Here is a 25,896-nt window from a genome sequence, read left to right as displayed (position 1 = left end):
GTAGATTCGACATGACTGCACTTGTCAGCCAAATGTTGTGGAGAGCCACACCGAAAACACTGCTTTCCTCCCATTTTTGACTTAGGATCTGTTTGCTTTTGGCTTTCTTGAGCAGAAAAAGATTTCTTGTGAACAGCATTTACAGGCAGAATTCCAGCACTGGAAGTGTCGGAGTTGCCCTGGAGTAACTTAGATTCCTTCTCAGCCAGTTCATCGGCCTGAGCGACTTTGAGAGCTTGATCGAATGTCCTGTCTTCTGAAAGTAGTTTCTTTTTAGTGGTCTGACTTCTCACTCCCCCAACAAATTGATCTCTGAGGGCTCTTGTAAGGTAAGGACCAAAATTGCAGTGGACAGCTAAGCGTTTTAGCTTGTTTGCATACTCCGCTACGCTTTCAGTTTCACTTTGTACAGTGTGATGGAAGCGGTAAGTCTCGGCAACTTCAAGTACCTTAGGTTTGTAGTAGTCTTTCAGAATTTGTGTAAGCTGATCGTAAGTTTTATCAGCGGGTAAATCAGGAAGACAGAGATCTTTGAGCGTACTGTAAGCGGTTTTACCGATCAAGGAGATTGTAACGGCGACCTTTTTCTTGTCTGCCTCTCGTTTAGCTGCTTCGCTGGCGTCTGCTGCAACTTGACCGATGTTATGTGCGATGAAGTAGGCATTCAAGCGCTCACTGTAATCCGTAAAGTCAGCTCCATCGAACGGTTCCAAAGTGCCACATTGCTGTGTAGTCATCGCTGGCACCTTAAGTCTTCATCCTCGTCGCCAGTTTGTAATGTACCAGGAATTTGTAGTTTGTAATGTAGCAGGAAATTGCATAAACGAACGCGGAGAACTCAACAATATTTTACTTTAGGTCGGTAAGCACATGGGAAGAAGAACCTACTGCGCATGTACGAAGCGCATAAGGATTCATGGGATATGACATAGATCAAGATACTTGTTGATCTTTTCCTCATTTTTGGTGTCTACCCATCAGTCACTAGGATATGCAATGTCGATGATGAGACAATTTCTGTTCCCTCTTTGTCCACAAACACGATCCCGGGGTGAACACTGATTGTGACACAGTTTCTTATAAGTCTGTATTATAGGAAAATCCCGAAGTATAATTCTCATTATCCTCAACACTCTTGGGAATATGATCACACCACTTGTCACTCCTTTCTTATCCATGTTGTTTGCACAAATCTGCTCCATCGTGTCTCTGTTTATATTCTTTCTGTGCCAAATTTGGGTATTCGGATAACAAGTGACTTACTGTCTCATCTTTTTGTAAGCACATACGGCACAGAGAGACATCTGTGAGTTATCTATCTTAGCTTTGATTGCATTAGTTCTTAGCTGAATAAGAAACCAATAACTAACTAGCTTTAAAAGAAAAGACCCACAAGGTAGCAAAGGACAGTTCTTCCTCGTGTATCTGACAAGGTAATTGAACACTCGAACATAAAATGCGTATCCACAAGCGGGTATGTAATATTCTGTTTATTATATAAACACTGATGGCGAGATGACTGAAGCTGCCATGACAATCGTGATATCTTCACATGTACGTGAAGGATAAAAATTGTATCTTCACTGGATACCAAAATTTTCGTCATTGGAAAAATCCTCGTATTTCATTGGTGTCTATATAATATTATTAAAAACTGAATCATTTGATAATGCAATTCTAGCATTTTGATTGGTTTAGCCATTATAGTATATGAGCTATTATACCATGCTCTCCATATATGGTCGGTGTAAGCGTCAGTTTAAAAGTGGAAGCTAGCTGAGATTTTTTGTCGCGAAGGTTAGAACGGCGCCCGAAGCAAATTGTTTTAATTCATTTCTTAGAATACTAGAAATGCAATTTCATCGAAAAAACAAAAGACAGAAACAAACAAAAAAGCCACAAGAGCTTGTTTGAAAGTTTGTCGAAAAACGCATGAAAATACATGGAACTAAAGTACCTTTACCAGCTACGATAATGTTGTTTCTTCATGATCGCGAAGCCATTCGCGATCTAATCACTCGCCGATAGATAACTGCGGCTTGTTTATCCGACATCCACAATATAAATCACAAGCAACCAGCTACAAATACAGGCTATGCAGCCATTCACTACAGCAATCGAAGCGGCAGTATAGCTCCTGTTCTCATTCTGCAAAACCAGCTTGTGGCTTCAAACAACTTCATAGATCTTCATAACAAGCGACCGAGGTAATAGTTTTTCTCCGTTGTTCTTACTTTTGTAACTGCACCGAAAATCAAAATTCACAGTAATTTCGACGGCTGTCACTTAAAAATTCTTTTCCTTCGCATTATCTGCCAGGTTTTTTTTAGCTGCCCTGCTGTGTAAAATCCTAGAATCCTGATGAGTTTTTAAATATGTTCATCGCTACAATGTTTTGATTTTTCATTCATGCAGTCCAGGCGAGTCCGTTCGCCCGTTGACAGTTTTCATAGACGTGTGACATGTGAATAGCGGAAGTCCCTTAACTCTTTTCCGGTTTGTTCTAACAAAATTTAATGTCGGGGAGATTCAACGAGATTTTTTGGGCGTTTTTAATAAAACAATTGTTCCACTCGCGCTTGTTGGATAGGAGATGATTATAGCCAACGAGGCGCGAAGCGCCGAGTTGGCTATCTATCATCTCATATCCAACGCGCCCTCGTGGAATAATTGTTAAATAGACTGCAAAACAGTCCTTATTTTTGCGTATTCAAGTACGCGTGAGCAGTCAAACAAAAGGTCTGGAACGAGGCTGAAGACAGAGAGCGAGACTGGGGAAAGATGGGAGAGCGCCGCTCTGCTGAGCGGGAGGTCGCGGGCTCGAACTTTGGCCGGACCAACACTCAGCTGTAAATAGCTGAGAAGGAAGAGCTGCCTCAATAATAACATCTCGACTTTCTAGTCTTCTCGCATAAGAAGGAAAAACCGTAGGTCCCGCTTCACAGCACTTACACTTGTCTGTTCTTGTGGGACGTAAAAGAACCCACACCACTGTTCGAAAAGAGTAGGGGACGAAGACCCCGGTGGTATGGCCAACCTTCACACATGATTCGCATCATGGGTTGGGTGGGTAAGTAAGCTCAGTGAAAATGAACCGAAAGCGGCTGCCAGTGGCGCCTTTGTATGCTGACGTCCGAGCTTACTGTTAACAAGTTAACATATATTGTAAAGAGGGTACGTCTGTTGCCCTCCTCATTCATGACTCCGTCACTCTTTCCTTTCTTCCTTCCTTTACACCTGACTTTAACACTTTTGAGGAAACTGATAATAAACTGTGAGGAAGTTCATTTGTTATGGTTTCCGTTAAAACGCAATGTATTAAAATGAATTTGGTCTTTGTGTGGTGATATATGGCTCTACAAGAAACTCAACGTGGAGGAACTAAGATTTTTCTTTTTAATAAATGAAAAAAATATAATTCGGCTTTCGTATGATGCACAGAATTTCTCAAATCTGTCGGAGGCTGTAATCCATCTCGACCTTCGCCTCGGTGGATAAAAGTCTTCTCGATCTGCAAAATTCTTCGCATTATACTCAGACCCTCATTCAATGACTGCTATAATTTTTGGTGATGATGTAATCATAGTTTTAAACATGCTGGAAATGAGCTATTCCTGCCGACTGCCCTCAACCCGAAGGCTTTTGTTTTTCTCTGCGTGCAGAAAGCAGTGAAAAGGCAACTGTTCAGTGGGAATTTGTAGCGAAAGGCCGTTTATAAGTTGTCAATTAATTGTTAGTACACTAGCGATTTTGAAGTTTTAGAGCATATACTGGGGGATACGGTAAGCCATATCTAAACGGCATTCACGACAACAGGACGTGCGGCATAGCTAAACAGAGTAGACAGTGATGCACTTGTATTTTAAGGCTTGCACAGTATTTTCTTACAAAAGAAAAAGCTTGAATTAAGTAGGGGAGAAGACTAAAAGTTGTACAAGAGTTGAATTAAATTTGCACAACACAATAACGTTTTGATAATCTAGATCTACCGGACACACCTCGCTGGGAATCCGATTTCAATTTTTTAACCAGCACTCCCACTCATTTCAATTCAACTTCCCGCTTTTCCAAAGAGTTTCAGGAAAATCACTAAGATTAAGCCTGGGCGGCGTCTTCACCTTTTAGCGTTACAGCTTTTTCGAGAAAAGTTGTCGGAAAAAGTACACGCGACAATCCTGAAAGGCATTGTGGGTGGCTTTGAGTTCTATGTTTTTCAAAGAAATTTGAAAGAATTGGCACGAAAGGCCATGGAAATGTGTTTGCGAGTGCTAAAGAAAAGCAACAAAAGTAGGTTCGACAGCTGCAGTCGTCAGGAACAGTGTATTGATCATATCCCATATTACCTTTCGGGATTGTCGCGCGCACATTTCTTCCGACAACCTTTCTCGAAATAGCTGTATACAACAACCACAAAGACATGCATGGTTCTACACTTTTCGTCGATACTGCCAGACAAAAAGCTTCATTTATCCATGAATTGCGTTGAAAACCGAGACAAAGCTAGTAATAGTGTCTTTGAGGTCACAAGAAAAACATCGAGACACGATCGAGACGCCATACTTCAATTTTTCCATCCAAACCCAACGGCCTTATAATTGCAAAGAAAAAGACGCTGATCAAGAGGTGAGTGGGGAAAAAGACCCTAAGTGACCTGTGGTCTAAAACCAATCATAATCAAGCAAAAAGAGATTCGAGAGAAACTAAGACTGAGTTTACCAGAAGGCTTTTGGTTCAACATTTGTGGTCAGTTCGTATTACGGTTTCTTGAAGCTTTATCAGCACCCCTTCGGCAACATAAGCGATTAACTTTTATCACTTAACAACATTTTTTTGAAAGGATGAATTGTTCCACTTACATAAAAAAAAGCATAAAAGAGGCACATCGACTTTATGAAAGCGTATTTTAGAAGGGTGCTCGGCCCTCAGAAACCAGTAGATCAAGATGTCCTCCCAGGAAAGTTACCAATTAAACACATTAAGGCTCAATACATTCTTTATTTAACAATTTCACTAGCACTAACTTATTACAAAATTGTTAAACCAATGCATCTGACTGAGGCTTGTTTAGGCATAACGCTATAGTGTTACGTTACCATGTGATAGTAAAAGGGTCAAAAGAAACCTCAAGTTTAATGACAATTTCTTTGACCCCGTTACCCCGTTACCCGGGTCAACTTTATAAACAGACACCCCACGTCACGTCTGACCAATAAAGCATTTGAATACCTATTTCTTTGTAACGTCGGAGATTGAAATTGTGGATATCTCTCGGAAACGCGCTAAAAGTCACGAATTAACTGACAAATACCTAAATCACTGACACAGAGCAAATATTGTTCAGATGTGTAAAACTTTGCCCAAAAAATTGACAAATCCATTCGTATTTTCAAGTCCACTACTGGTCACGCATAACGGGGCAAAGTTGTCCCAAGTGAGTGGGTTATTTCTATAAGAGCTTTGGTCAACAATACCCTAGTCTCCTTTGCAGGAGACTAACAATACCCTAGCGTTATGGTGACCCAAGGGCTCAGGTGGGGTTACCCCAGCACAGGGTAACCATATCTGTCTTGTAATCACGCAGTATGAAAAACGAAGAAATGCACCAGCCCTGTTGCTATTGTAACCCTGGCACTAGGGTTAGCCTCCCTTCTTAGTAAAAAGACCCTAATATAAGGCAGTGTAAGCAACTTAAAATAAGAGCAAAAAAATATCTACAAAGTAGTTAGCATTTTTTTGGTACAAACAGTTACTTAAATTCATTACATGATTGTTTAATCTCTGTCGTACAATTAATACTAAATATCAGTTATTATTTTATAAAATTAAATTTGTCAGTCAGTTGCATCCCTCGCCGATCTTTGGGTAGCTCTTTGAAATATACCTGTATCTTAAAGCTTTCAGGATCATTCTCAGCAGCTAGACACAGAACATTACATAAAAACAGTAACATAATATAATATAGAACACCTTTTATATTCCACTCCATTAAAATTACCCTATTTTAGTTGCTGTGTCACTAAATAACCAAAATTAAATCAAAACAGTTCATTCCTAAGAAACCTTCTTACCAACGCCTTCTTTAAAACTTAAAAAGACCGAGTCCTTACAAAAGCTTTGTCGGTTGCCTTTGTCTCTTGTGTATGACTTACAGAAGGCTTTGTAAGATACTTGCACTACGCGTAAAAAGGCTTACAGAAGGCTTGTATAAGGCTAGTATTCCCACACATATTACACACAATAGGTAAAATAAAAGCAGGAAACGCAAGATTCCATGCACTGATTCAGGTAAAATTTTGCTCAAAAATTGGAAAATCCATTCGAATTTTCAAATCTACTACTGGTCACACATAACGGAGCAAAGTTGCCCCAAGTGAGTGAGTTATTTCTACTAGAGCTCTGGTCAACAATACCCTGGCGCTATGGTGACCCAAGGGCTCAGATGGGGTTACCCCAGCACCAGCACAGGGTAACCCTATCTGCCTTGTAATCAGGCTGTATGAAAATTAACGAAGAAATGCACGGGGTGCCAGGGTAACCCTGTTCCTATTGCAACATGGCACTAGGGTTACCCTCCCTCGTCAGTAAACAGACCCTAATATTGGCAGCCAAAACAACTTAAAATATGAGAAAACACTTTTTAGAAAGTAGTTAACATTTCTTTTTTGTACAAATAGTTACTTCAAGTCATTACATGATTGTTTAAAGATCTCTATCATATAATTGATACTAACTATCAGTTCTTATTTCATCACATTAAGTACAGATTGTACATTGAAATCAAAACATTATAAAAGTTATAAAAAAAAGTTATAAAACCCTCTAAATTCCATGTTCACTGGTCAACAAAAGCTACTAAACGAATCTACCACAGAGCCGCAATCTATTCTATTTTGCCATGTTCACACAGCATTTAATTTAATTATGCAAAAATTGCTTTACCTTAATTTTTAAACACTAATTTGACAGTTCTCCCTAAATTGTACCACAAGTAAGAGTTTTTTAGGCCAACGTTTCTTTGACGTGAATAGAGCATTAGATTTGCGGGTATGAAGAAACTCAAACTCTAAGCGGGAATTCGATGCAAAAACAGATAAAGGTCCATTTATACAAATGCGCCTATTTACACTGAAGCTTAAACAAGTGTAACAGCTCCTACTATATTTATTTACTTTATAATAGTGTTTTCCAGCAGGAAATATTCAACAAATTTCTATGACTTCTGCTCTGGCTGGACATAATTCTCTGTTCGATGGAAATGGTCTCGCCAGCCACTTGGCTAATGGTAAGCGCCTTATGGTCCAATAGTAGTTTGTTGCTGGAGCCGCCAAAAGACAAAATGCTTTCTTACTACACTTCGTGTCAGATTCTTTCATGCACCAACACAATGGAATAGTGTGCACACTAGCTACTTTTAAACGCAATTTAAAGACCCTTTTAATATTCGGACATCTTTGTTTCATCGATTATTTGATATTTCAATACGCTCCTGTTCTATCCTATTTTATATGATATATTTGTATATTTATATCATGGTAAAAAAAATTTTTAGGTAAATTAGTGACCATTTTTAGGTCAATAGCGGCATAGTTATTGTTATTACACGTATTGATTATTTGCCAAAGAAAGCTCCAACTTGTTAGGTCAAAAGTGGCTTCACTGTGATAATTATGATGCTGTTCGATGTCACCTGAATTTAAGGGAGCTCCCACGCCGATTTTTTTCGTTGGGGACCGTAGCAATCGCAGTGTAAAAGCTATTGTTCCAAGCAATGTCTTGACCGTCATGATGCTGTTCAATGTTATCTGATTTTAAGGGAGCTCCCAAACCAATTCTTTAGCATCTTAGGTTACAGTAGCAACCGCAGTGTAAAAGCTATTGTTCAAAGCAATGTCTTTTAAGCCAAAGTCTGATCAAAAAATGTCTTAGGAAAATTTTAATTTTAAATTCTCTCAAAAGTTTGTTTGAAAAGGTAAAGTAAGAAAAAGAAATTGTTGAAGCGTTTTGAAAGTTTGCCTTACATACCGCAACTAGTTAGCAAACCAAACCATGTCACAACTAAGCCTTCTCGAGTTCCGATTTTAATATTGACTTGAAGAGCGTGTCGTTTGGTATTGTTTGAGTCGAGTAAATGACTATAAATAAACTTTAAACTTTTTTAGAATTGCTCTTACACGATATTCAGACCGTTTTCTAGATCATTCATAACACAAGTATCAGAGTCTGCAGACAAGATGTAACTGCACCTTACAACTACTTCAGTTAACTCAGAGCATTATAGTGCTCGTGTCAGGACATTCATCTTGAAAACTGCATTGACTTGAATCCTTTTAATAGCACACGTTGACGTTCAACGGGTTCTTTATTTCGCGGATAAAAAAAAATAAGCGTTGCAACGAGATTTGAGACAACGTATACAGTAACTTTTAATTAAATGAATCTCTTTTCACTGCTGGAAAAGCCAGGAAGAATACGAAATGATAAGATCATTAAAATAAGTAAAATTACAAGGGCGCATTTTATGAACCCAAATTTATCGGAGGTATTAGATGACTCTGAGTGTTTTTTCCCAGAGATTTCTTCCCTAACCTGTTCTCCCTGACGTGAACGGAGAAGTAAAGCGTGGCGTCCCAATGATTCTTCTGTGAACCCAGAGACATTGTAACTGATAGCTGCGTCTGGATTGTTATTCATAAGCCTCTTTCTGAGTACCGGCTGGCGTAAATTGGAAATCGGAGCAAGTCCTTGTGCTGCTTCTCCTAATTGAGTTACTAAAAGATAAAGCTCGAGTTCAGCTGTGTCTGGATGGTTATCCCCAAGGCTTTCTTTCTTTATTTTAAGTGCTTGCTGGAATGACTGAATTGCTGAAGTATAGTCTCTCACTAAACCTTGTGTGACCCCAATGTTCAAGTACAAAACAGCCGTGTCTGGGTGGTTATCCCCATTGAGGTCACGGCCCATTTTGAGTGCTTTCTTGCCTGACTGAAGGGCTAAAGTATAGTTTCCCATACGATGATGTATAATTCCAATGCTATTATGGCTGGAAACTATGTCTATGTGCTTCTCCCCATGTATTCCACGTCTTATTTCAAGAGCTCGCTTGTTGAACAGGAGGGCTAAAGTGTCGTCTCCCAAGGTGTTCCCAACGTCTTCATAACAGTTAGCTGTTTCTGGGTGGTTATCCCCAAGTTTTTCGTGGGCAATTTTGAGAGCTTGCTGAAATGACTGAAGCGCTGAATCAAAGTTTCCCAATCCCCGATGTGCAATTCCAATGCCTCTATAGCTGTCCACATTGGCTAGGTAGTTCTCCTCAACTGTTTTACGTCTTATTTCAAGTGCTCGCTGGAATGATTGAAGGGCTGAAGTATAGTGTCCTAATGCGTTTTGTACGACTCCAACGTTAGCATAGCTGTCAGCTGTGTGAGGATGATTATCCAGGAGTATTTTACGTCTTATTTCAAGAGCTCTCTGGTGTGATTTCAAAGCTTGAGTATAGTCCCTCATTTCAAAGTGCACGTTTCCTTTTAAGACGAAGCTGGAGGCTGTATCTCTGTGGTTCTCACCTAGTAGCATCACTCTAAAATTCAGGGCTCGCTGGTGTGCACGAAGGGCTGCTTCCAATTTACCTCTATTGAACTCTTCCTGACCAACGTCAAAGTAACAGCTGGCTTTTTTTGTTAGTTGGCCCTCAAATCTACCAAGTAGCTCCTTTAGTGAATTATTCTGTGAGCGAACACTTGAAGAATGATCATGAATAATCGTCGATACACGCTTGTACAACTGAAGAGATGATTGGTGATCTTGCAATAGTAATTCCTTCACTTTCTTTTCATGGGGCAAGTTGGCTACCTCCCCTTCTTCTTGTGCCACTATCCGAGTCCTTATCGTCAGAGCATTCTCAACTGAACTGAACGCAGAACCGAACTGACCAACGTTAATTAAGGCGCAGCCTGTCTCGAGGTAACTTTCAGCTAATGAGCTGTGCATATAATAACCCAACCATTTCTGCCTTATTTCTAGTGCCTGTTGGTGTAATGTTAGGGCTTCACTGTAGCGTTCCAACTCAGAAAGCATCAGCCCAAGCTGGAAATAACTTTCGGCCGTTCTATGGTGCTTCTTGCCAAAGTATTTCTCCCTAATATCCGCTGCTCTTCGATGCAGCTGAAGTGACTCCTCATGTCTCCCTTGTTCCCACTCTACCAGACCCAGCTGAAAGAGACTGTCGGCTACTGATGCGTGTGCTTCACCCATTTCACTCTCGCGGATTCCAAGAGCAAGCTGATGCATTTCAAACGCTGATGTGAAGTCTTCCTTGTGAATAAACGCCCTCCCTAATTCGTGATAAACTTCGGCTGCTTCAAGGTCTTGTTCTTGCTTTAGACCTTTCCTAATCGAAAGTGCTCGGCTAAGAGAATTGACAGCCTCGTCAAAGTTTTCCATCTGACATTGCACGCGTCCTAACTGATAGAAACTTTGAGCAACCTCTGAATGCGGCGAGTTGCCAAGCATTGTCTGTCTCATGTTCAGTGCGCGAGTGAAATACTGAAGAGCGGAGGCATACCATCCCATTTCAAACTGCGTGACCCCAATTTCACAGCAGCTGTTGGCAGTGTCAGTGTGCTGCTCACCTAATACTTCTAACCTCAAACGAAATGCGCGTAGGTGCGACTGAAGAGCTGCGCGGTTATCTCCTAGACAGAAATAAGTCTTGCCAATTTCGTGGTAGCTGTCTGCTGTTGCTCTGGGATGTTCTCCCATGACATGAAGTAAGATCCTTAGTGTGTTCTGATGCGAATCAAGAGCGCACTGGTATTTCTCCAGATACCACTGTGTAACTCCTAACTCATGATAACTGTTGGCGGTGTCTCTGTGTTTTGTACCAAGATTCTCCAATCTTATTGTAAGCGCACTCTCATGTGACCGCAACGCAGAGGAATAGTCTTTCATTTTGCACTGCGTAACCCCTAATTCATGATAGCTGGCGGCCACGTTCAAAGGGTTTTGTTCAGCAAGATTTAAACGAATCTCAAGAACACGCTTTTGAAACTGTAAAGCTGAATCGCAATCTCCTATAGTCCTGGAGATGATCGCAAATTCGTGGTAACTGTCGGCGACATCTGGATGCTGTTCATCAAAAATCTCTCTTTTAATGTCCATTGCACGCCTTTGTGACCTGAGGCTTGAACTGTAATCTTGATAGCGGAATTGAAGGACGGCAAGGTAGGAGTAGCTTCTCGCCAATTCCTCTTTCTGCGTCTCCTTGCTGTGTTCAACCACTGAAATGACATTTTCCTGATGACGTATTGCAGCCTGAATTGATTCAATTGCTTCTTTGTATCTGGTCATCTCTGCGAGCACACTAACAACAAACCGATGGATATACAGTGAACCTACTTTTAGACTGTCTTCTGAGTTGCATTTTTGCTCCATTTCTTTCTTCATTTTGGTAACTTCTCGTTCAAATAATTCCATTGTTTTGGCAGAGGGGAACATTTTTGTTGCCTTGGTTAAAAGAAAGTATATCTCCAACTCAAGCGGCCGATTTTCTTCATTAGCGATCCTCCGTTTGTTTTCTTTGATCTTAGCGTTTTTGTCTGGTATGTTGGGAATGAGAAAAAGGCCTTGTTGCTCGTCTGTTCCACATTCCTTTTTTGCCTTTTCGAAAAATGTGGCCGCCTTATCAACTATTTGTTTTGATTCATAATATTGCTCAAGAATCTGCAAAGTGAGGATCCTTAGGATCTTCTGCATTGGGTCACCTATGTTTTTCAAATATGCAAGAGAGTTTTCCAAACGTTTAACACCATCCTTGATTTGTCCATTCGCGAGCTTGTGGATGCCAAGATAGCATAATAGTTTTCCTTTCTGCTCATCTGAATCGCAGGACAGAACCTCTTTTGTACTACATTGCAGCTGCTTTGTTTCCACTTCTTCTGTTCCCCATGTTACTTCACTGAATGTTTTTGCAAGAACCAACTCATTGTATGCAGTTGAATCTGTACTCTGCTTTGCCTCAGTTATAGCTGTATCATAGATCCTGTTGAAAGAGGCTCGGTCGCTCCATAAAACAGCGTCCATAAACAACATCCCCTTAGTCAAGCCGTCAAAACAACTGTCGCGTGTTGAAAAGTTTAAACAACCGTTGATTAAACTTGACATGATATTTTGTTTGTCTTCGTAGAAGTCTATGAAAGCTGACACAGACTGTCCAGAAAGAAAGCCATCGTTAAGCTCAGCGAAAAGCGCAATATAGAATTGTATAAAACGCGTTGTCGACCTTACAATGACCTCATTCATTTCTCGTGCTCCTTTTTGCCGTGCAAACAAGCGAAAAATATTGTGAACTTTGTATGGTTTGGATTCAACGCAAGAATCTATAAGCGACTTTCTCTGAAGACTTTGCAGCGTCCGTTGAGCATCATGCGTTGATATTCCCCACACAGTTGCGGCAACCGTCTCATGAAACAAGCCAGGAATCACGGACAATGATACGTAAAATTCTTTGTTTTCGGGAGAGAGTATCTGGTATGATGATTCCAAGATAGCATTCAGTTTCTCTTCTTCTAGCTCGTCTTGATCATCCAATTCAGATAGATCACTTTCAATCAAACTGATAAAGTTGTCTATGGCTTGGCTTAACGGCAACTCATTTCGGGGCATGTTGTTACAAAAGAGTCTAATAGCAAAAGGCATATGTCCGCAAAACAGCGCGACTTTCCTCCAGTCTCTGTCGCAACCTTCAGGAAAGCAATTCTGCACTAGTTTCTGAGAAAATACGTTGTCAACAGATCTTATTCTTACTAACTTTTGCCCTAGCGGTTTTAGTTTTCTACACTCAGATGATTCTCTGGTAGCAACCAAGATTTTTACACTGGCACAACTCATTATAATTTGCTTAATTATTTTCAAAAAGCGGTCTCTTGATTTCTTTGTTTGCAATAAGCTGTCGGCGTTGTCTAGAGTAAAAAAAGGCGAAACAGAATCTTTAATTAAACTAAACTGTTTTAACAGGAAATCGAGCGGCTGCAGGGGTCCCAGCGATTGGTCGCTAAAAAAACGCAGAATTGCTGATATTAGGTCATCCTCTGTGTTGACGTCAGTAAGGTCAATGTGGTAAATGGCCTTTCCCTCAGATTTGAGATTATGACCCACTGCTATTGCAACCTCAGATTTGCCAGATCCTGGTGGGCCATAGATGGAAACGACTCGAGTTAATGGAGATTTCAAGTGGCTCGCAATCTCTTTGATCTCTCTCTCGCGGCCAATAAAGTCACAGGCATTTGGTGGTAGACTAGGTTGACCGAGCAAAATCTGCGTGCCTTAAGAAGAAAAGGAAGTGTTTCATTCAGTGCAGTGTACCTTTATCGAAATATACGGATCCTACTGCAAGGACTAAAAAGAATAATGAAAGACCTTCATCGTCTTGACCACTGCTTACCACTGAATTAATATATGAAATAAACCATATTGAACCATCACCCAACTCATCTTTTCTCCAAATAAATACTTTGGCTCGCCCAGCCAAGTCAACTTAGTCACGCTGAGACAATCACCGCATGCCCTAGCCCCTTTGGATCGGGCAAAGGGTCAACTTTTCACCCATATAAACGCTCGCTAAAGTTTACTCGGCTGGGAGGGTGAGCCTTCAATCCGGCCGCGACGGGTTTTTGCCATAACAGCGGGGCCTTGGTGAAAATTGAAACAGTCTTCCACCATGTCTATATGCGATGTGTGGTGGGGATGAAACAAGAAAATCATGTTTACGAATCCCCGCATCTGTTTTTTGGATTTTTTCTCAAACCGCTACCTTTTTGAGATCAGGTTTTTACTCCTGGTCAAACCTTGTTCACATACACGACCACACAAATCCATGTTAATTTGTACTTATAAAAGGATCGATGGCAAATAAACATTGTAATTACTTGGTTTCCATGGGGGGGGGGGGGGAGGACCTCACAACCTCATTTGCCAAACGTTTAACTCCATAGAGTTTGTTGTCAATTTAATACATCCGAATAGGCAGAGACGGACAACTTATTTACGCTATTGCAAAATGCAAGCTTGGTCATTTTTGTAATTATTTTTTGAAACGAAACAAAAGTGCTTTTCAAGACGTTATTTCGTGTAAAAGTTCTGCCCTAAAAACTTCTTCATAACATGCTCAGCTAAAGAATAGTATTTATATTATTACTGAATAGAGTTCAATTTTAAGCTTCAAAAGGAAAAGTCTACCTGAATTTGTACGCTTTAACAATTCTTCACAATTTTTTCGTAACTCGTCCTCCAGGCTCTCCACTCTGCCGCTTGTGGTTTGGACTGACACTGGAAAGAAAATTTAAAATGTACATGAGAGCTGTCCAAAATAAATCTTAGCACATCTGAAACTGCAATGGAACTACTTAATAACTTAATGAAAATGTATTCACAAAATTAAGTCTGTTTTAACCTCTTATGTATCCCATGCTCTCTTAAATTACGTGCAAAATTTAGTCAACAAAAAATTCGTCATTAAATATATACCTCTCAGTTCAGATACAGTTCCCTCAACTCTGCCAACTCTAGTTTCAACACCATCAACTATGTTCTCTATTCCATGGGATCTGTTTTCAACACCATCAACTCTGTTTTCAAAACCATCAACTCTGTTTTCAACACCATCAACTTTGTTGTCAACATCATCAACTCTGTTTTCAACACCATCAACTTTGTTTTCAACATCATCAACTCTGTTTTCAACACCATCAACTCTGTTTTCAACACCATCAACTTTGTTTTCAACATCATCAAATCTGTTTTCCACACCATCAACTTTGTTTTCAACATCATTAACTCTGCTTTCGACACCATCAACCCTGTTCTCAACACCATCAAATTTGTTTTCAACACTATCAACTTTGTTTTCAACAACATCAACTCGACTTTCGACACCATCAACTCTGTTTTCAACACCATCAAATGTGTTTTCAAAACTTTCAACTTTGTTTTTAAAACCATCAACTTTGTTTTCAACATCACCAACTCTGTTTTCAACACCATCAATTCTGTTTTCAAAACTTTCAACTTTGTTTTCAAAACCACCGACTGTGTTTTCAACACCATCAACTCTGTTTTCAACACCATCAACTTTGTTTTCAACACCATCAACTTTGTATTCAACAACATCAACTCTGATTTCAAAACCATCAACTCTACTTTGGACACCATCAACTCTGTCTTTAACACCATCAAATTTGTTTTCAAAACTTTCAACTTTGTTTTCAACATCATCAACTCTGTTTTCAACAACGCCAACTTTGTTTTCAACACCAACAACTCTGTTTTCGACAACATCAATTTTATTTTCAACCAGTTCCACTTTAAGCTTCATGTCCTCTAAAGTGGTCCAAAACTTCTGCAGTTCGTCACGAACTTTCTTCTTTTCTTTCTCTGATTCTTCTGACATATTTTCCACAGCATCTTCTAGTGACTTTATGTCTTGTTGAACCAGCTGAAGCAAATGTTGATCCACAGGTGAGTTCATGCAGAGGCACGTACCTTAAAAAGAAGCAATGAAAGCAAAAATTGTTTAGACTTGAAAATAATCATCTAGAAAAAAAATTTTTCTAGATCAAGAGAATGGGATATATTGGGAACTATTTTTCTCATACGCTATTACTATCCTGACGGATTATAAATTAAAGTTTTCAGTCGAAGGGAACAATGTTCTTGATAACAAAGGTTTAGTCCTCTGATCTTTAACAAACTTCAACCGCTAGTAAATGACCGTGTGAAACAACGCCGCTCCAACCAACTGTGACGTGATACGATTTAACAGTCATAGAAATGACACCTAATTTTTGCAGTGGAAAAAAATCTTTTAAACCACCCAAAATACCACAAGGAAAACTTTTTGAAACAATAAAGCATTGTAGTGCTCAACTTAAGGCGAAGCCAAGCTTTTTATATCCCTATCGGAGCAAATGCCAAACCAAAAACTGAATGTCTAAATTACATGTAAAAATGCCAACAAACGTAGGTTGACAAGTTGGAGACAAATTTTTCAAACGCATTGCTTCAAATTTTGTAAAGCTCATTCATAAACTGAACGGCTTTAAAAGCTTTCAACGGCGGCCACTGGATTTAGCGGACCAATGTAGCCATTAAATTCTCGTTACATAATCTAGTCTGTGTGGTGTATAGTCATCAGGTGACCATAATTCCTAACAGGACGAAATTGGTGACTACTCACTGTCAAGTTCGTTTGTAGATGCTGACTTAATCATCATAACTTTGTGTGGTCAATAGTTCCCTTACCTTTTGTTTCCCAGTCTTTCAGTTCTCCAAGAAGCTTTGCTTCATCTGCAGCTGGTAAACCCAAGGTTGTTACAAGATAAGTCATATCAATAAAGACCTGCTGAAACTTGGCGAGGTCCCATTTACTGAACACACAGTGCGCCCAGTCATTCCTTGCACCTCTTACAACACCAGCAGCAGTCTGCACAGGGCCTAAGAACACAGGAACACTCCCAAGCAATGTCAGTACAGCTGAAGCATCACAATGGTCATCGAAGGCGTTAAACTTGGCCATGAAATTTTCAACGAACAACTTTGCAAAGTCAATGTGAGACAATACTTTGCAGTCAAACTTGGAGTAGTTCCATTTCCCACCTGGAAGCTTTGGAAGAAGGTCATTCTTATTAACATTCTCATACTTCAAAAACTTTGGCCACTTTTGAAGACGACCAGAGGAACTCTGTGTATGAATTTTGTGGCTTGTCCTAAGATTGGTGTATTCCTTATCAATTTCTTGTTCTACGAAAGGACGGATCTTTGGTATGAGGACCTTGTTGAGCACTATTCCACCAACAAGCCAACGTTTCTGGTTGTCTGTTAAACCAAGACAACTCGATCTGAAGGAGTTAAGAGACAGAATTATATATGCAAAATAAGTTTATTAATTTAGGTTATGGTAACTTTTAAAGGGAAGTAAAATATAAAAATGAGGATAGTTGAAATGAGAGCATTGTTATGATAGCTGAGAGACAACTAACTGAGCTAACGCAACATCAACAAGCTTTAATCTGTATGCATCCAAGCCGAACTTCGTCCACGAGGTCTATGTTACATAAGGATAGATCACGTGACGCATGCAAGCCAAAAATAACATCATGATATTATAACATCCTCCCCTGTACAAAGAACTGAAAAGAACACGTAGATGTCTCAGAAAAAAAGTCCTAAAATAAGGCTTCTACATCAAAGTCACTGCTCGAAAAGTTCCTAAGTCATGTAATCTTAAACGGACTGGAGGCGTTACAGTGCGGCCACTCCTTGTGATGGTAGAATTGGATGTTAAATCAAAAGGAAGAGCTATTGTATTGGGATCTGCTGGAACAGGTTGGGGTCCTTCAAGATTCTTAATGGGTGACGCACACTGGTTGAGGACCTGACTACCACCAGTAGCATGTGACTGCTTACTGCTCACATGACTGCTCACTGCTTGATCTGTGGGTGGAACCAAACGTAGCTGTCTACCATTTCCACGATAGGTTCGGTGACCGGAAACAAGATCATAGGATCGTGGTCCAATCATCTTCTCGCAAACAGCTTTGGTCCAGGTGCTTTCATTTGGTTTCTTCATTCTAACAATCTGACCGGGCTGTACTTCAGGCAGTGCTTTCCCTTTGAGGTTGTAATAGTACACCTGCTTTTGTCTGGAGGCAATTAGCCTTTGTTGTACGTCTCGCAGAGGCACTGTCACAGGTTCAAGCTGCTTGGGTGTCAGCAGTAGCAGGTTGCGCGTTCTTCTGCTCAAAAGCCTTTCGACCGGAGAGGAGGCCAACATCCGTAGGTGTATAACGATAGTCTAAGAGGGACAGATAAGGATCAAACTTTCCCCGAGCTGCCTTCTTCATGATGCTTTCGCAGAATCTTACAGCATTCTCCACCTTTCCTTTGCTTTGTGGGTGGCGGGGAGAAGAGATAAAATGCTAAAAAATCCACTCTTTTGGAAACTTCGAAAGTTCACAGGAATCATACTGAGGACCGTTGTAGGATACGACCATCTCTGGTATTCCATGACGGCTAAACTGCATTTCAGTTTCTCAACAGCAGTTCTGGAATCCGTGGACTGTAGTTTGTCTACTTCAAAGAACGAGGAATAATAGTCAACGGTTATCAAGTACTGGTGTCCATCAAACTGCATCTGGTCTGCTCCAACCTTTTGCCAGGGCCTCGTTGGAAATTCATGTGGCATTAGACGTTCTTTAGGCTGCTCTGGCTTATAAGAATTACAGACATCACACTTGAGAATGACATCTTTCAATTCAGCATTGATCCTGGGTCAGTAGAACACTTACTTTGCACGGCGGAGACATCCTTCGATACCCAGGTGGAACAAGTGAATCTTCTCCATCATTTCCTTTCTTAACTGAGCGGGTACAATGATACGTTCACCCTTGAACAGCAAACCATTTTGGACCATGATTTCTTCTCTGCAGGAGAAGTAAGACTTGATTTCTTGAGGAACTCCATCTTCAATACTATACCAACCTTCTAGGACCGTGAACATTAGGATTTGAAGGTTTGAATCACAGGCTGTGGCTTTTCTGAAACTGTTTAGACGCGCATAAGAGATGGGTAGATCATCTACTAGAACGATTTTCTCAAGCTCATGGCAATACTCTGGCTGTCAGGGAGGTTCATCCACACAGGCTCTTGAGAGGGGGTCTGACATCACCATTTTGTCTCCCTTCTGGTACTTCACATCAAGGTTGTAGCGCTGAAGCAGTAATAACATCCGCTGGAGTCGCTTAGGCTCAGAACTGAGGTCTTTCTTAAGCATAGTTTCCAATGGCTGATGATCTGTTTTCACATGCACAATGTCCCAGGTAAGTATCGAACATCTTACGTGCAAAGACTACTGAGAGTAATTCCATCTCAATTTGAGCGTAACGGCCTTCAGCAGGCGTTAATGCCCTACAAGCAAATGCAAAATGCCTAACCCCCCCCCCCCCCCCCCCCCCCCCCCGCCGTGAAGTAGGGTGGCGCCAAGTCCGGAACGTGAAGCATCACTTTCGACTGTAGTGTCTTGAGTAATATCATAAAACTTCAATACTGGGGCTTTACAAAAAAAACTCTTGATATTCTGGACAGCTTTATCATGAACCGGGAGCCAACACCACTCAGCATCTTTAACTTCAAGACGAAGCAGCTGCTCAGATACACTGAATAGGTATGGAAGGAACTTTGAAAGATAGTTGAAAATTCCAAGAAATCTTTTCAGTGACTTCAGATCTGTTGGGATGGGCATGTCCTTTGTAACGCGCACCTTGTTTGGATCTGTAATAATGCAACCAGCAGTTAACAAATATCCCATAAATGGTACTTCAGACAGGCGGAGCTTGACCTTTTTGAGGATTTAGCGTCAGGTTTAATTTGCGACACCTTCGGAGGAATGCGGTTAAATTCTGATCATGATCCCAGATTGCCTCAGAAACACTGTCTCCAAACCCACACAATAGAAAATCATCAGCTAGGACTTCTACTCCTCGAAGACCATCAATTGCATCATTCATTTTGCGCTGCCACACTTCGGGCGCAGAAGTAATGCCAAAGGGCATCCTCAACCGACGAAATCTACCAAATGGCGTATTAAACGATCTGTAATAACTGGAACTCTCTGACAGTTTCACTTAACAGAAACCACTTTTGGCATGAATTACGCAGAATACTTTTGCCTTGGTAATTCGAGACGTAACATCATCCACAGTAGGTAAGGGATAATGAGAACGCTTAATTGCAGATCGAGGCAAATGCGGACTGAGCCATCTTTTTTGGGCACAGCTAGGACACTAGAGAACACTAGTTTAGACACCCAGTCAGTTGGCTCAGTAACAGGTGCAATTATCTGGCTAGTTACCATCTTATCAAGCTCTGCCTTCATTGCTTCCTTCTTAGGCAGGGGACTCTACGTGGGGGATGAACCACGGGACGCACCGCTTTATCGCGCTGAATACTGTACTCTTCGGGTAGAGAACCGACACCTTGAAATACATCAGCAAAGGGGCTAAGAACAGGATCCGATGTAACATTCTCACGAACAGCTTGTTCTGGATCAGCATTAACATTTTTGAAAGTGATGTTAACACCAAAAACCATGATTTTCACAAGGCCCAGATCTTGAGAAGACTTCAAAACAATCAAAGGTGTAACCTTTTGATCAACACTAACAAAGTTTAGTTCATGCTTGTTGCCATTATGCTCTCTGCTCCAGACCTGGCAAAACCCAATGCATTTCTCTTTGAAAGATCATGCATTACCAGAGTGATATCTTCAAGAACAATGTTAGTACGCTGACGGTCATTGGTGGCTCTAATATAATCTTTAAGTGGCAAGGTGTTTGCTGAAGAACCTGTATCAATTTGAAATGTTACTGAAGCAGTGTCATTTACAGTGACAGGAACAAGGGCTTGATATTTCCACCAATATTATCAATGTAGAAAACTTCCTCAACGTCCTGAACATTTACAATCTCAGACCTTACTACTGTGATATTTGACTGCAAAATGACCAAACTTTACCACAGTTATAGCATTTCTGCTCGATAGCTGGATATAACTTCCTTTCAAGCACATGTTTACCACCAAAAAATAGGCACTCTTTAGACCTACTGTTAGACGATGGGGTCCGAGTCGAACTCTTGCGAGGATTTCCTTTCTTTTGTGATTTCGACTTGTGTTTCACAGCGTAAACATCTTCTTGAGCTGATATTTCGCCTGCAATTTCCAATCCTCGCGAATGAGTAACCTGACTTGCTTTGATTGTTTCAACTACTTTATCCAAATCGAGTTCACGCTTTCCGAGTTTCCTTAACGGTCACGAACGAGCGATTCACGCAGCGTTCTTAACCACATGACTCAGACAACTTCATTAATGCAGTTATGTAACTGTCAGGGGACTCGCTTGGCAATTGATCACTTTTGAAGAAAAAGTACCTTTCGTACCTTTCATTCCGAGCAGGAACACAGCGCTCTTCACATTTTTCCACTACCTTGTCAATTTTCGAGGCGTGAGACGGATTGTCCCATTGAAAGGTTTCGTACATGTCCATTCCTTTCTTGCCAACGACGTTTAAGAAAGACGCACATTCACAAAAAGTCGGAAGAAGTTCGCGTTCAGCTGCTAATTCTAAACTTCCATACTCGACGAAACAGTTTCCAATTTGGTGCAAACGGCCGGATAAATTCAGTGGCAAGGGAATTTTGGCGGTCCTGCTGACAGCGGCCACGTTTGTGATTATGAATGAACGCAGACTATAGCCTTCACCTCCAGCTACGTACTGCGAACAAGGCGTTGAAACTTTCAGAAGTCGTGGCAACAACAGTAAACTTAATGTCTCGGTAGAGATCCCGTGAGACAACAGAGCTAACCCAACATCAACAAAAACAAGCTTTTGTCTGTACGCATCCAAGCCGAACCTCGACCACAAAGTCTGTGTTACTTAAGAGTGGATCACGTGACGCATGCAAGCCAAAAATAACAACATCATATCATAACAGGCATATGAAAAAGTTTTGTATGCAAATGCAAATGCCATAGGTTGCTTATCAACAGCGCTTTGGCATGAAACATGTGGCGCATTATAGGAGGCTTCACAGCAGGGCTTTTAGGAAACATTTTCCACTTGGTCGTATCGTGCCTAGTTAATATTACTATTATTATTATTGTTATTGTTATTATTATTATTATTATTATTATTATTATTATTATTATTATTATTATTATTATTATTACTATTACAAGTGATACCGGTAAAAGTAAATTATAAATAAAGCTTAAGCTTAGGGTTAGCTTTTTCTTTTTTCTTCGGTGCCGCATATTTATATGAGGAAGTCACGGTTCGAGGTTGTCCGCTATAGTGAGAAGTGATTCTATTTGCTTTTATTGAAATGGATGGATGAAAATTGATCGCGCGTAGTCGTCAACTGACGTTCCCGTCCTGTTGCTAAATCAGCCTATTATTTCATGCGCCCTGCTGCAAAACCGGGCTTTAGGTCAACTTAGGTGCCTAACGAAAATAAAATTCTAACAGAATTGTCACCTTTTTAAAGCTTAAAGATTCTTTGTAAAATGTATTTAAAGGTAGAACCCACCCTTACATACATCCCATTAATACGACCACCTCAATCTCACGACCACTTTTTTCTGGTCGTTTTAACAAGCTTCTAATGTATTTTACAGAGAAACCGTGCATTACTCATATCGTGCATGTGTAACCTTACGTGTTTTGGGTCTAACAATTAAGCTTAAAGTAAAATATTTCTTCTATTGTAGATATAACGATTCATCAGCTGAGACTTACAATAGATCCAGTTTGAGGCCTAATGGAAAGTTAATACTGAACGTTATAAAATATCTTTTTTTAAGTACAGTCAAACCTCCATGTGCGACCACCTTCCATTGGCCTGTACACAGACGTTTTATTTTTGTTTTCGCTCTTTACAAAAAGGTTATTTTCTATTTTATTCTTCCCAGTCCCACCACTACCCCCTTACGCTGGCGTTCAATAAATCCCCTGCGGTTTATATTTTATCACCCGCGGTCGACGGACTTTGAAGAGAAAATAGAGGGTCTGTGAACAGGCTAACCTCCCATAAACGACCGCCAATCCAAAACACCAAATTTTTCCCAGTCAAAGCCTTACAGTTGAAACCTCTAGTAAACGACGTTCTCCTGTGAGCGACCGCGACCACTTTTTGGGCCTAGCAGTTACTAATTTTTCATAGCTTTTAACGTAGCAAGCGGCCACTTGACGCATTCTCTGAGTTCTAAGTTCGCTGTGTGCACTATACTACTTAGAATATACAAAAAACTTTAGTGACAACATGGAACTACAGATGTCGTAACTTGGGCATTGCATGTAAGAAATTATTTTCCATGAAGTAGATGTGTCCGTACATCTTCTCGGAAGATACCCCCTGTGATTCGATTCTTGTAAACGACCACCTCTCGTAAGCGACCACCGACCACTCAGTCTTTGGGTGGTCGCTTACTGGAGGTTCGACTGTATATCCTACACTATGATAAGCTGTATAAATATGAAATTTTCGAATTTAATAACGTTATTTCAGTTGCACTACACGTTTAAGTTTAATCTAACTGTATAAAAATAAACTTTTAATTTTTTTTACTTAAATTGCATACTGTAATTTTATCTTGCTTCTTAACATTTCAATGCAACATCTAATACGTATTTTTATCCGATGAAGGGGATTTCTCCCCGGTACTTTGAGTGTTACCCCTGGCTACAAAAAGATTGAAGAAAAATAGAACAAGACGAAATCTCTAGCAGTAAGATTCCCCACCTACTTGTTGTATTGTGTGGTTCCATGCCAACCCCACGGAAGGGATGGGATTTTCCAGAGGGCATTACTTTGAAAGGCTGTTCAGTCAGCATCACCAATGAGTGTTACTGACAACGTGGCACGTTCTCACTGCCCATTACAAAAAAACAGAGGCATGGTATCAAGTGACACAGGCAGCTGATTGCTGCCCACAATGGAAATGCTTTTAGAGAAAATAGCCACGTCGTAGTAGGAAATTGCTACTCTGCCCATAGTGCTCGTTACCCTGGGAGATTACTCCCTATGATGGTTTATAGGGGCAGGCTCCACCCAAAAAGGAGGACCTTTCAGTCTTCAGGTATATAATTATAAACGAATAGGGATTTCATGAAATATTCCAAGTAATATGAAAGGGTAGGGAAATCTGTCACTACAGTTTTTGAAAGGCCTTGAATTAAAAAATTTTGATAAGACAGCATATGGCTATATCACTTTAATTTATTAAACACAACACATAATGAAAAAAGGACTTACTGTTGGTAGGTATGTGAAAGGGGGGGGGGCAGCAATATTTTTCAATTGAATGTATATGAAAAGGGTACCTTAAATTGGTCAAAAATGCCATCTAAGAGGGTAAGGGGTTGGACCTTGGGATAGGGCCTCTCTGTATAACAACAATGTTGTTTAATCCCCCCACCCCCCCTTCCCTGGCCTCCTTAATGACCAAAAAACAATAATTGACAATACTGTTTCAAAACAGTGAATATATATGTACTTCAGCCTTTTAATGACTCAATTTTCATAAAAATTAATATGGTTTGATTCTCAGGTGTACTTACCCAGAACAAGGTGAGGCCATTTCAAAGAATTTCACATCTGTTAAGCAAATTTCACTTGATCAAATACACCACCTGAGATAAACCAAAACATAGAATTAAATGCAAATAATGATTTATTTAAGTTTTCTAGCTGGTAATTCAAAAAGCACTTGCACAGGTACATGTACTGCATACCTCATCACACTTACAGGGGAGTTAAATGATGGTTAACAATTACTGGTAAACAGCTTTCTGGTGACAGCTTTGTACTGACATAACACTTGGGCGTCAAGCTTGCCTCCCTCTTCATCTTGAGCAGTAATTTTGGCTAGGCCAAGGCTCAGCCACCCTACCATGTGGGCAGTTCCAGGACAGCCTGATCTTGTCAATTATTAGACTCAATCTTTACCGTTCAAAGATAGGGTAAGATGGCAGCGTGACACTTTTTTAAAACTTCTAAATAATGGACTTCAACCAGTAAATGAAATATAGCACATGTACCTGACATCAAGAGCACATGAACATGGCATTCACTGCTATTAACTCTTGCTCCCCTGCTACTGAACTGGAAAATTTGCAGATAACCTGATTTCCACAACCACTGTAGAAGAAACAGTTGTTGTTCAGTGGTTGTGGTAATTAGATTGCAAAATAATAAAATATAATAATAATAATAATAACAACAACAACAACAATAAAGACCCCTATCGGGTGAACACATTTGATTTCATGTTATAATATAATGAGTGACAAATGATTATTAGTCCATCATTTGGTGCGAAATTTCATCGTCAATAATTTCAGATGTGAAATTAGAAAACTGCCATGGCAACATTCCATACATGTCAGTGCCAAGATGGTGGAAACGTTTTGAAATGTTATGAATGAAAATTTCATGGCATTAAAAAAATGCTTTAGAAAACCTAAACACACTAAGAAGCACAAGAAGGATTCTATCAGGTATTTTGTCAAAAAAGTCTGAAAAATATGAACTTAAGCCAAAATTGTAAGCTCTAAAGTTCAGTGCAGTGCATGGATTAATAGCTAATCAAATGGTTTACTTGTGAAGTAAGGGAATAAAAGCTTTATAAATTAGGATCAGGAAATATCTAGAATTTGAAAAAAAGTGCGTAAAATAATTATTCTCTTAATTCTTCTCTGGTGGCCTAAAATGGAGGAAATATACAGTATTTATAAAATTACGCACATCTCGTCACATTCCACAACTTCACCCATTTACAGATTCATTCACATATATTAAAACAAAATCCCCTTACAACAATTTGAAAGACAAAAGTTTTGTAAATAAAAGTTGGTTTTCAACTAGCTGCGAGTCAATGAGTGTTATGGGGGAATTCCTCGCAGAGCTGCCGCTCGTGCGCATTTTCTGGTCATAAACAAAGGTGCTGGACAGTTCTATCAGAGCTTCGATACAAGGTAGCTTACAATCTCAATACCTTTTTCCTGAATTGGAAGAAACGTTCAGCAGAAAAAGCCGTTGAGGATGCATTGCAATACAACAAAATGTTTGTAGCAGGAGTTTGAACTAAAACTGCCAAGAGATATTTGAAAAATGTCGAGGAACAAGTCATTCGACGTCAGAGCAAGGTTTGGAGCAATAGACCTTGTCACGGCTTTCGACGCCATCTTGAGGGTAAGGACAAAATATGGGGTAGGCCATGGTGTGGGGGTGGTCAATTTTCTTATTTCTTTGATATTTTAAAGGGAAAATGCATATAAATAATGTAATAAAATAT

The 25,896-nt window shown here is 40.1% G+C and overlaps 2 protein-coding genes across 2 annotated transcripts; both read right to left on the bottom strand.

The window, feature by feature from the left end:
- Positions 1-14,583: 14,583 nt before the first annotated feature.
- On the bottom strand, positions 14,584-16,259 carry LOC140938370 (uncharacterized). Its single transcript, XM_073387857.1, has 3 exons — positions 16,226-16,259; positions 15,290-15,531; positions 14,584-15,246 (listed from the first exon to the last, which is right to left on the bottom strand). The coding sequence occupies exons 1-3, from the start codon at positions 16,257-16,259 to the stop codon at positions 14,584-14,586; spliced, it is 939 nt and encodes a 312-aa protein (XP_073243958.1).
- Positions 16,259-24,242, bottom strand: LOC140938369 (uncharacterized). Its single transcript, XM_073387856.1, has 2 exons — positions 24,161-24,242; positions 16,259-16,886 (listed from the first exon to the last, which is right to left on the bottom strand). The coding sequence occupies exons 1-2, from the start codon at positions 24,178-24,180 to the stop codon at positions 16,259-16,261; spliced, it is 648 nt and encodes a 215-aa protein (XP_073243957.1). The 5' UTR covers positions 24,181-24,242.
- Between the last annotated feature and the right edge of the window lie 1,654 nt (positions 24,243-25,896).

The sequence above is a fragment of the Porites lutea genome, chromosome 5 (genome assembly GCF_958299795.1).
Source record: "Porites lutea chromosome 5, jaPorLute2.1, whole genome shotgun sequence".
NCBI classification, from domain to species: Eukaryota; Metazoa; Cnidaria; class Anthozoa; order Scleractinia; family Poritidae; genus Porites; species Porites lutea.
This window is presented reverse-complemented; position numbering and strand designations above follow the sequence as displayed.

Bases quoted from the DNA above. Each gene is read 5' to 3' on its own strand.
- LOC140938370 (XM_073387857.1), bottom strand. From the start codon at position 16,259: ATGATTAAGTCAGCATCTACAAACGAACTTGACA. The intron at 15,532-16,225 runs GTGAGTAGTCAC...CTTCTTTTTAAG, and splicing joins ATCTACAAACGAACTTGACA to GTACGTGCCTCTGCATGAAC. The intron at 15,247-15,289 runs GTTGGCGTTGTT...TTGAAAACAAAG, and splicing joins TTGTTGGTGTTGAAAACAAA to TTGAAAGTTTTGAAAACAAA.
- LOC140938369 (XM_073387856.1), bottom strand. From the start codon at position 24,180: ATGGCCTCACCTTGTTCTGG. The intron at 16,887-24,160 runs GTAAGTACACCT...TAACTCCTTCAG, and splicing joins ATGGCCTCACCTTGTTCTGG to ATCGAGTTGTCTTGGTTTAA.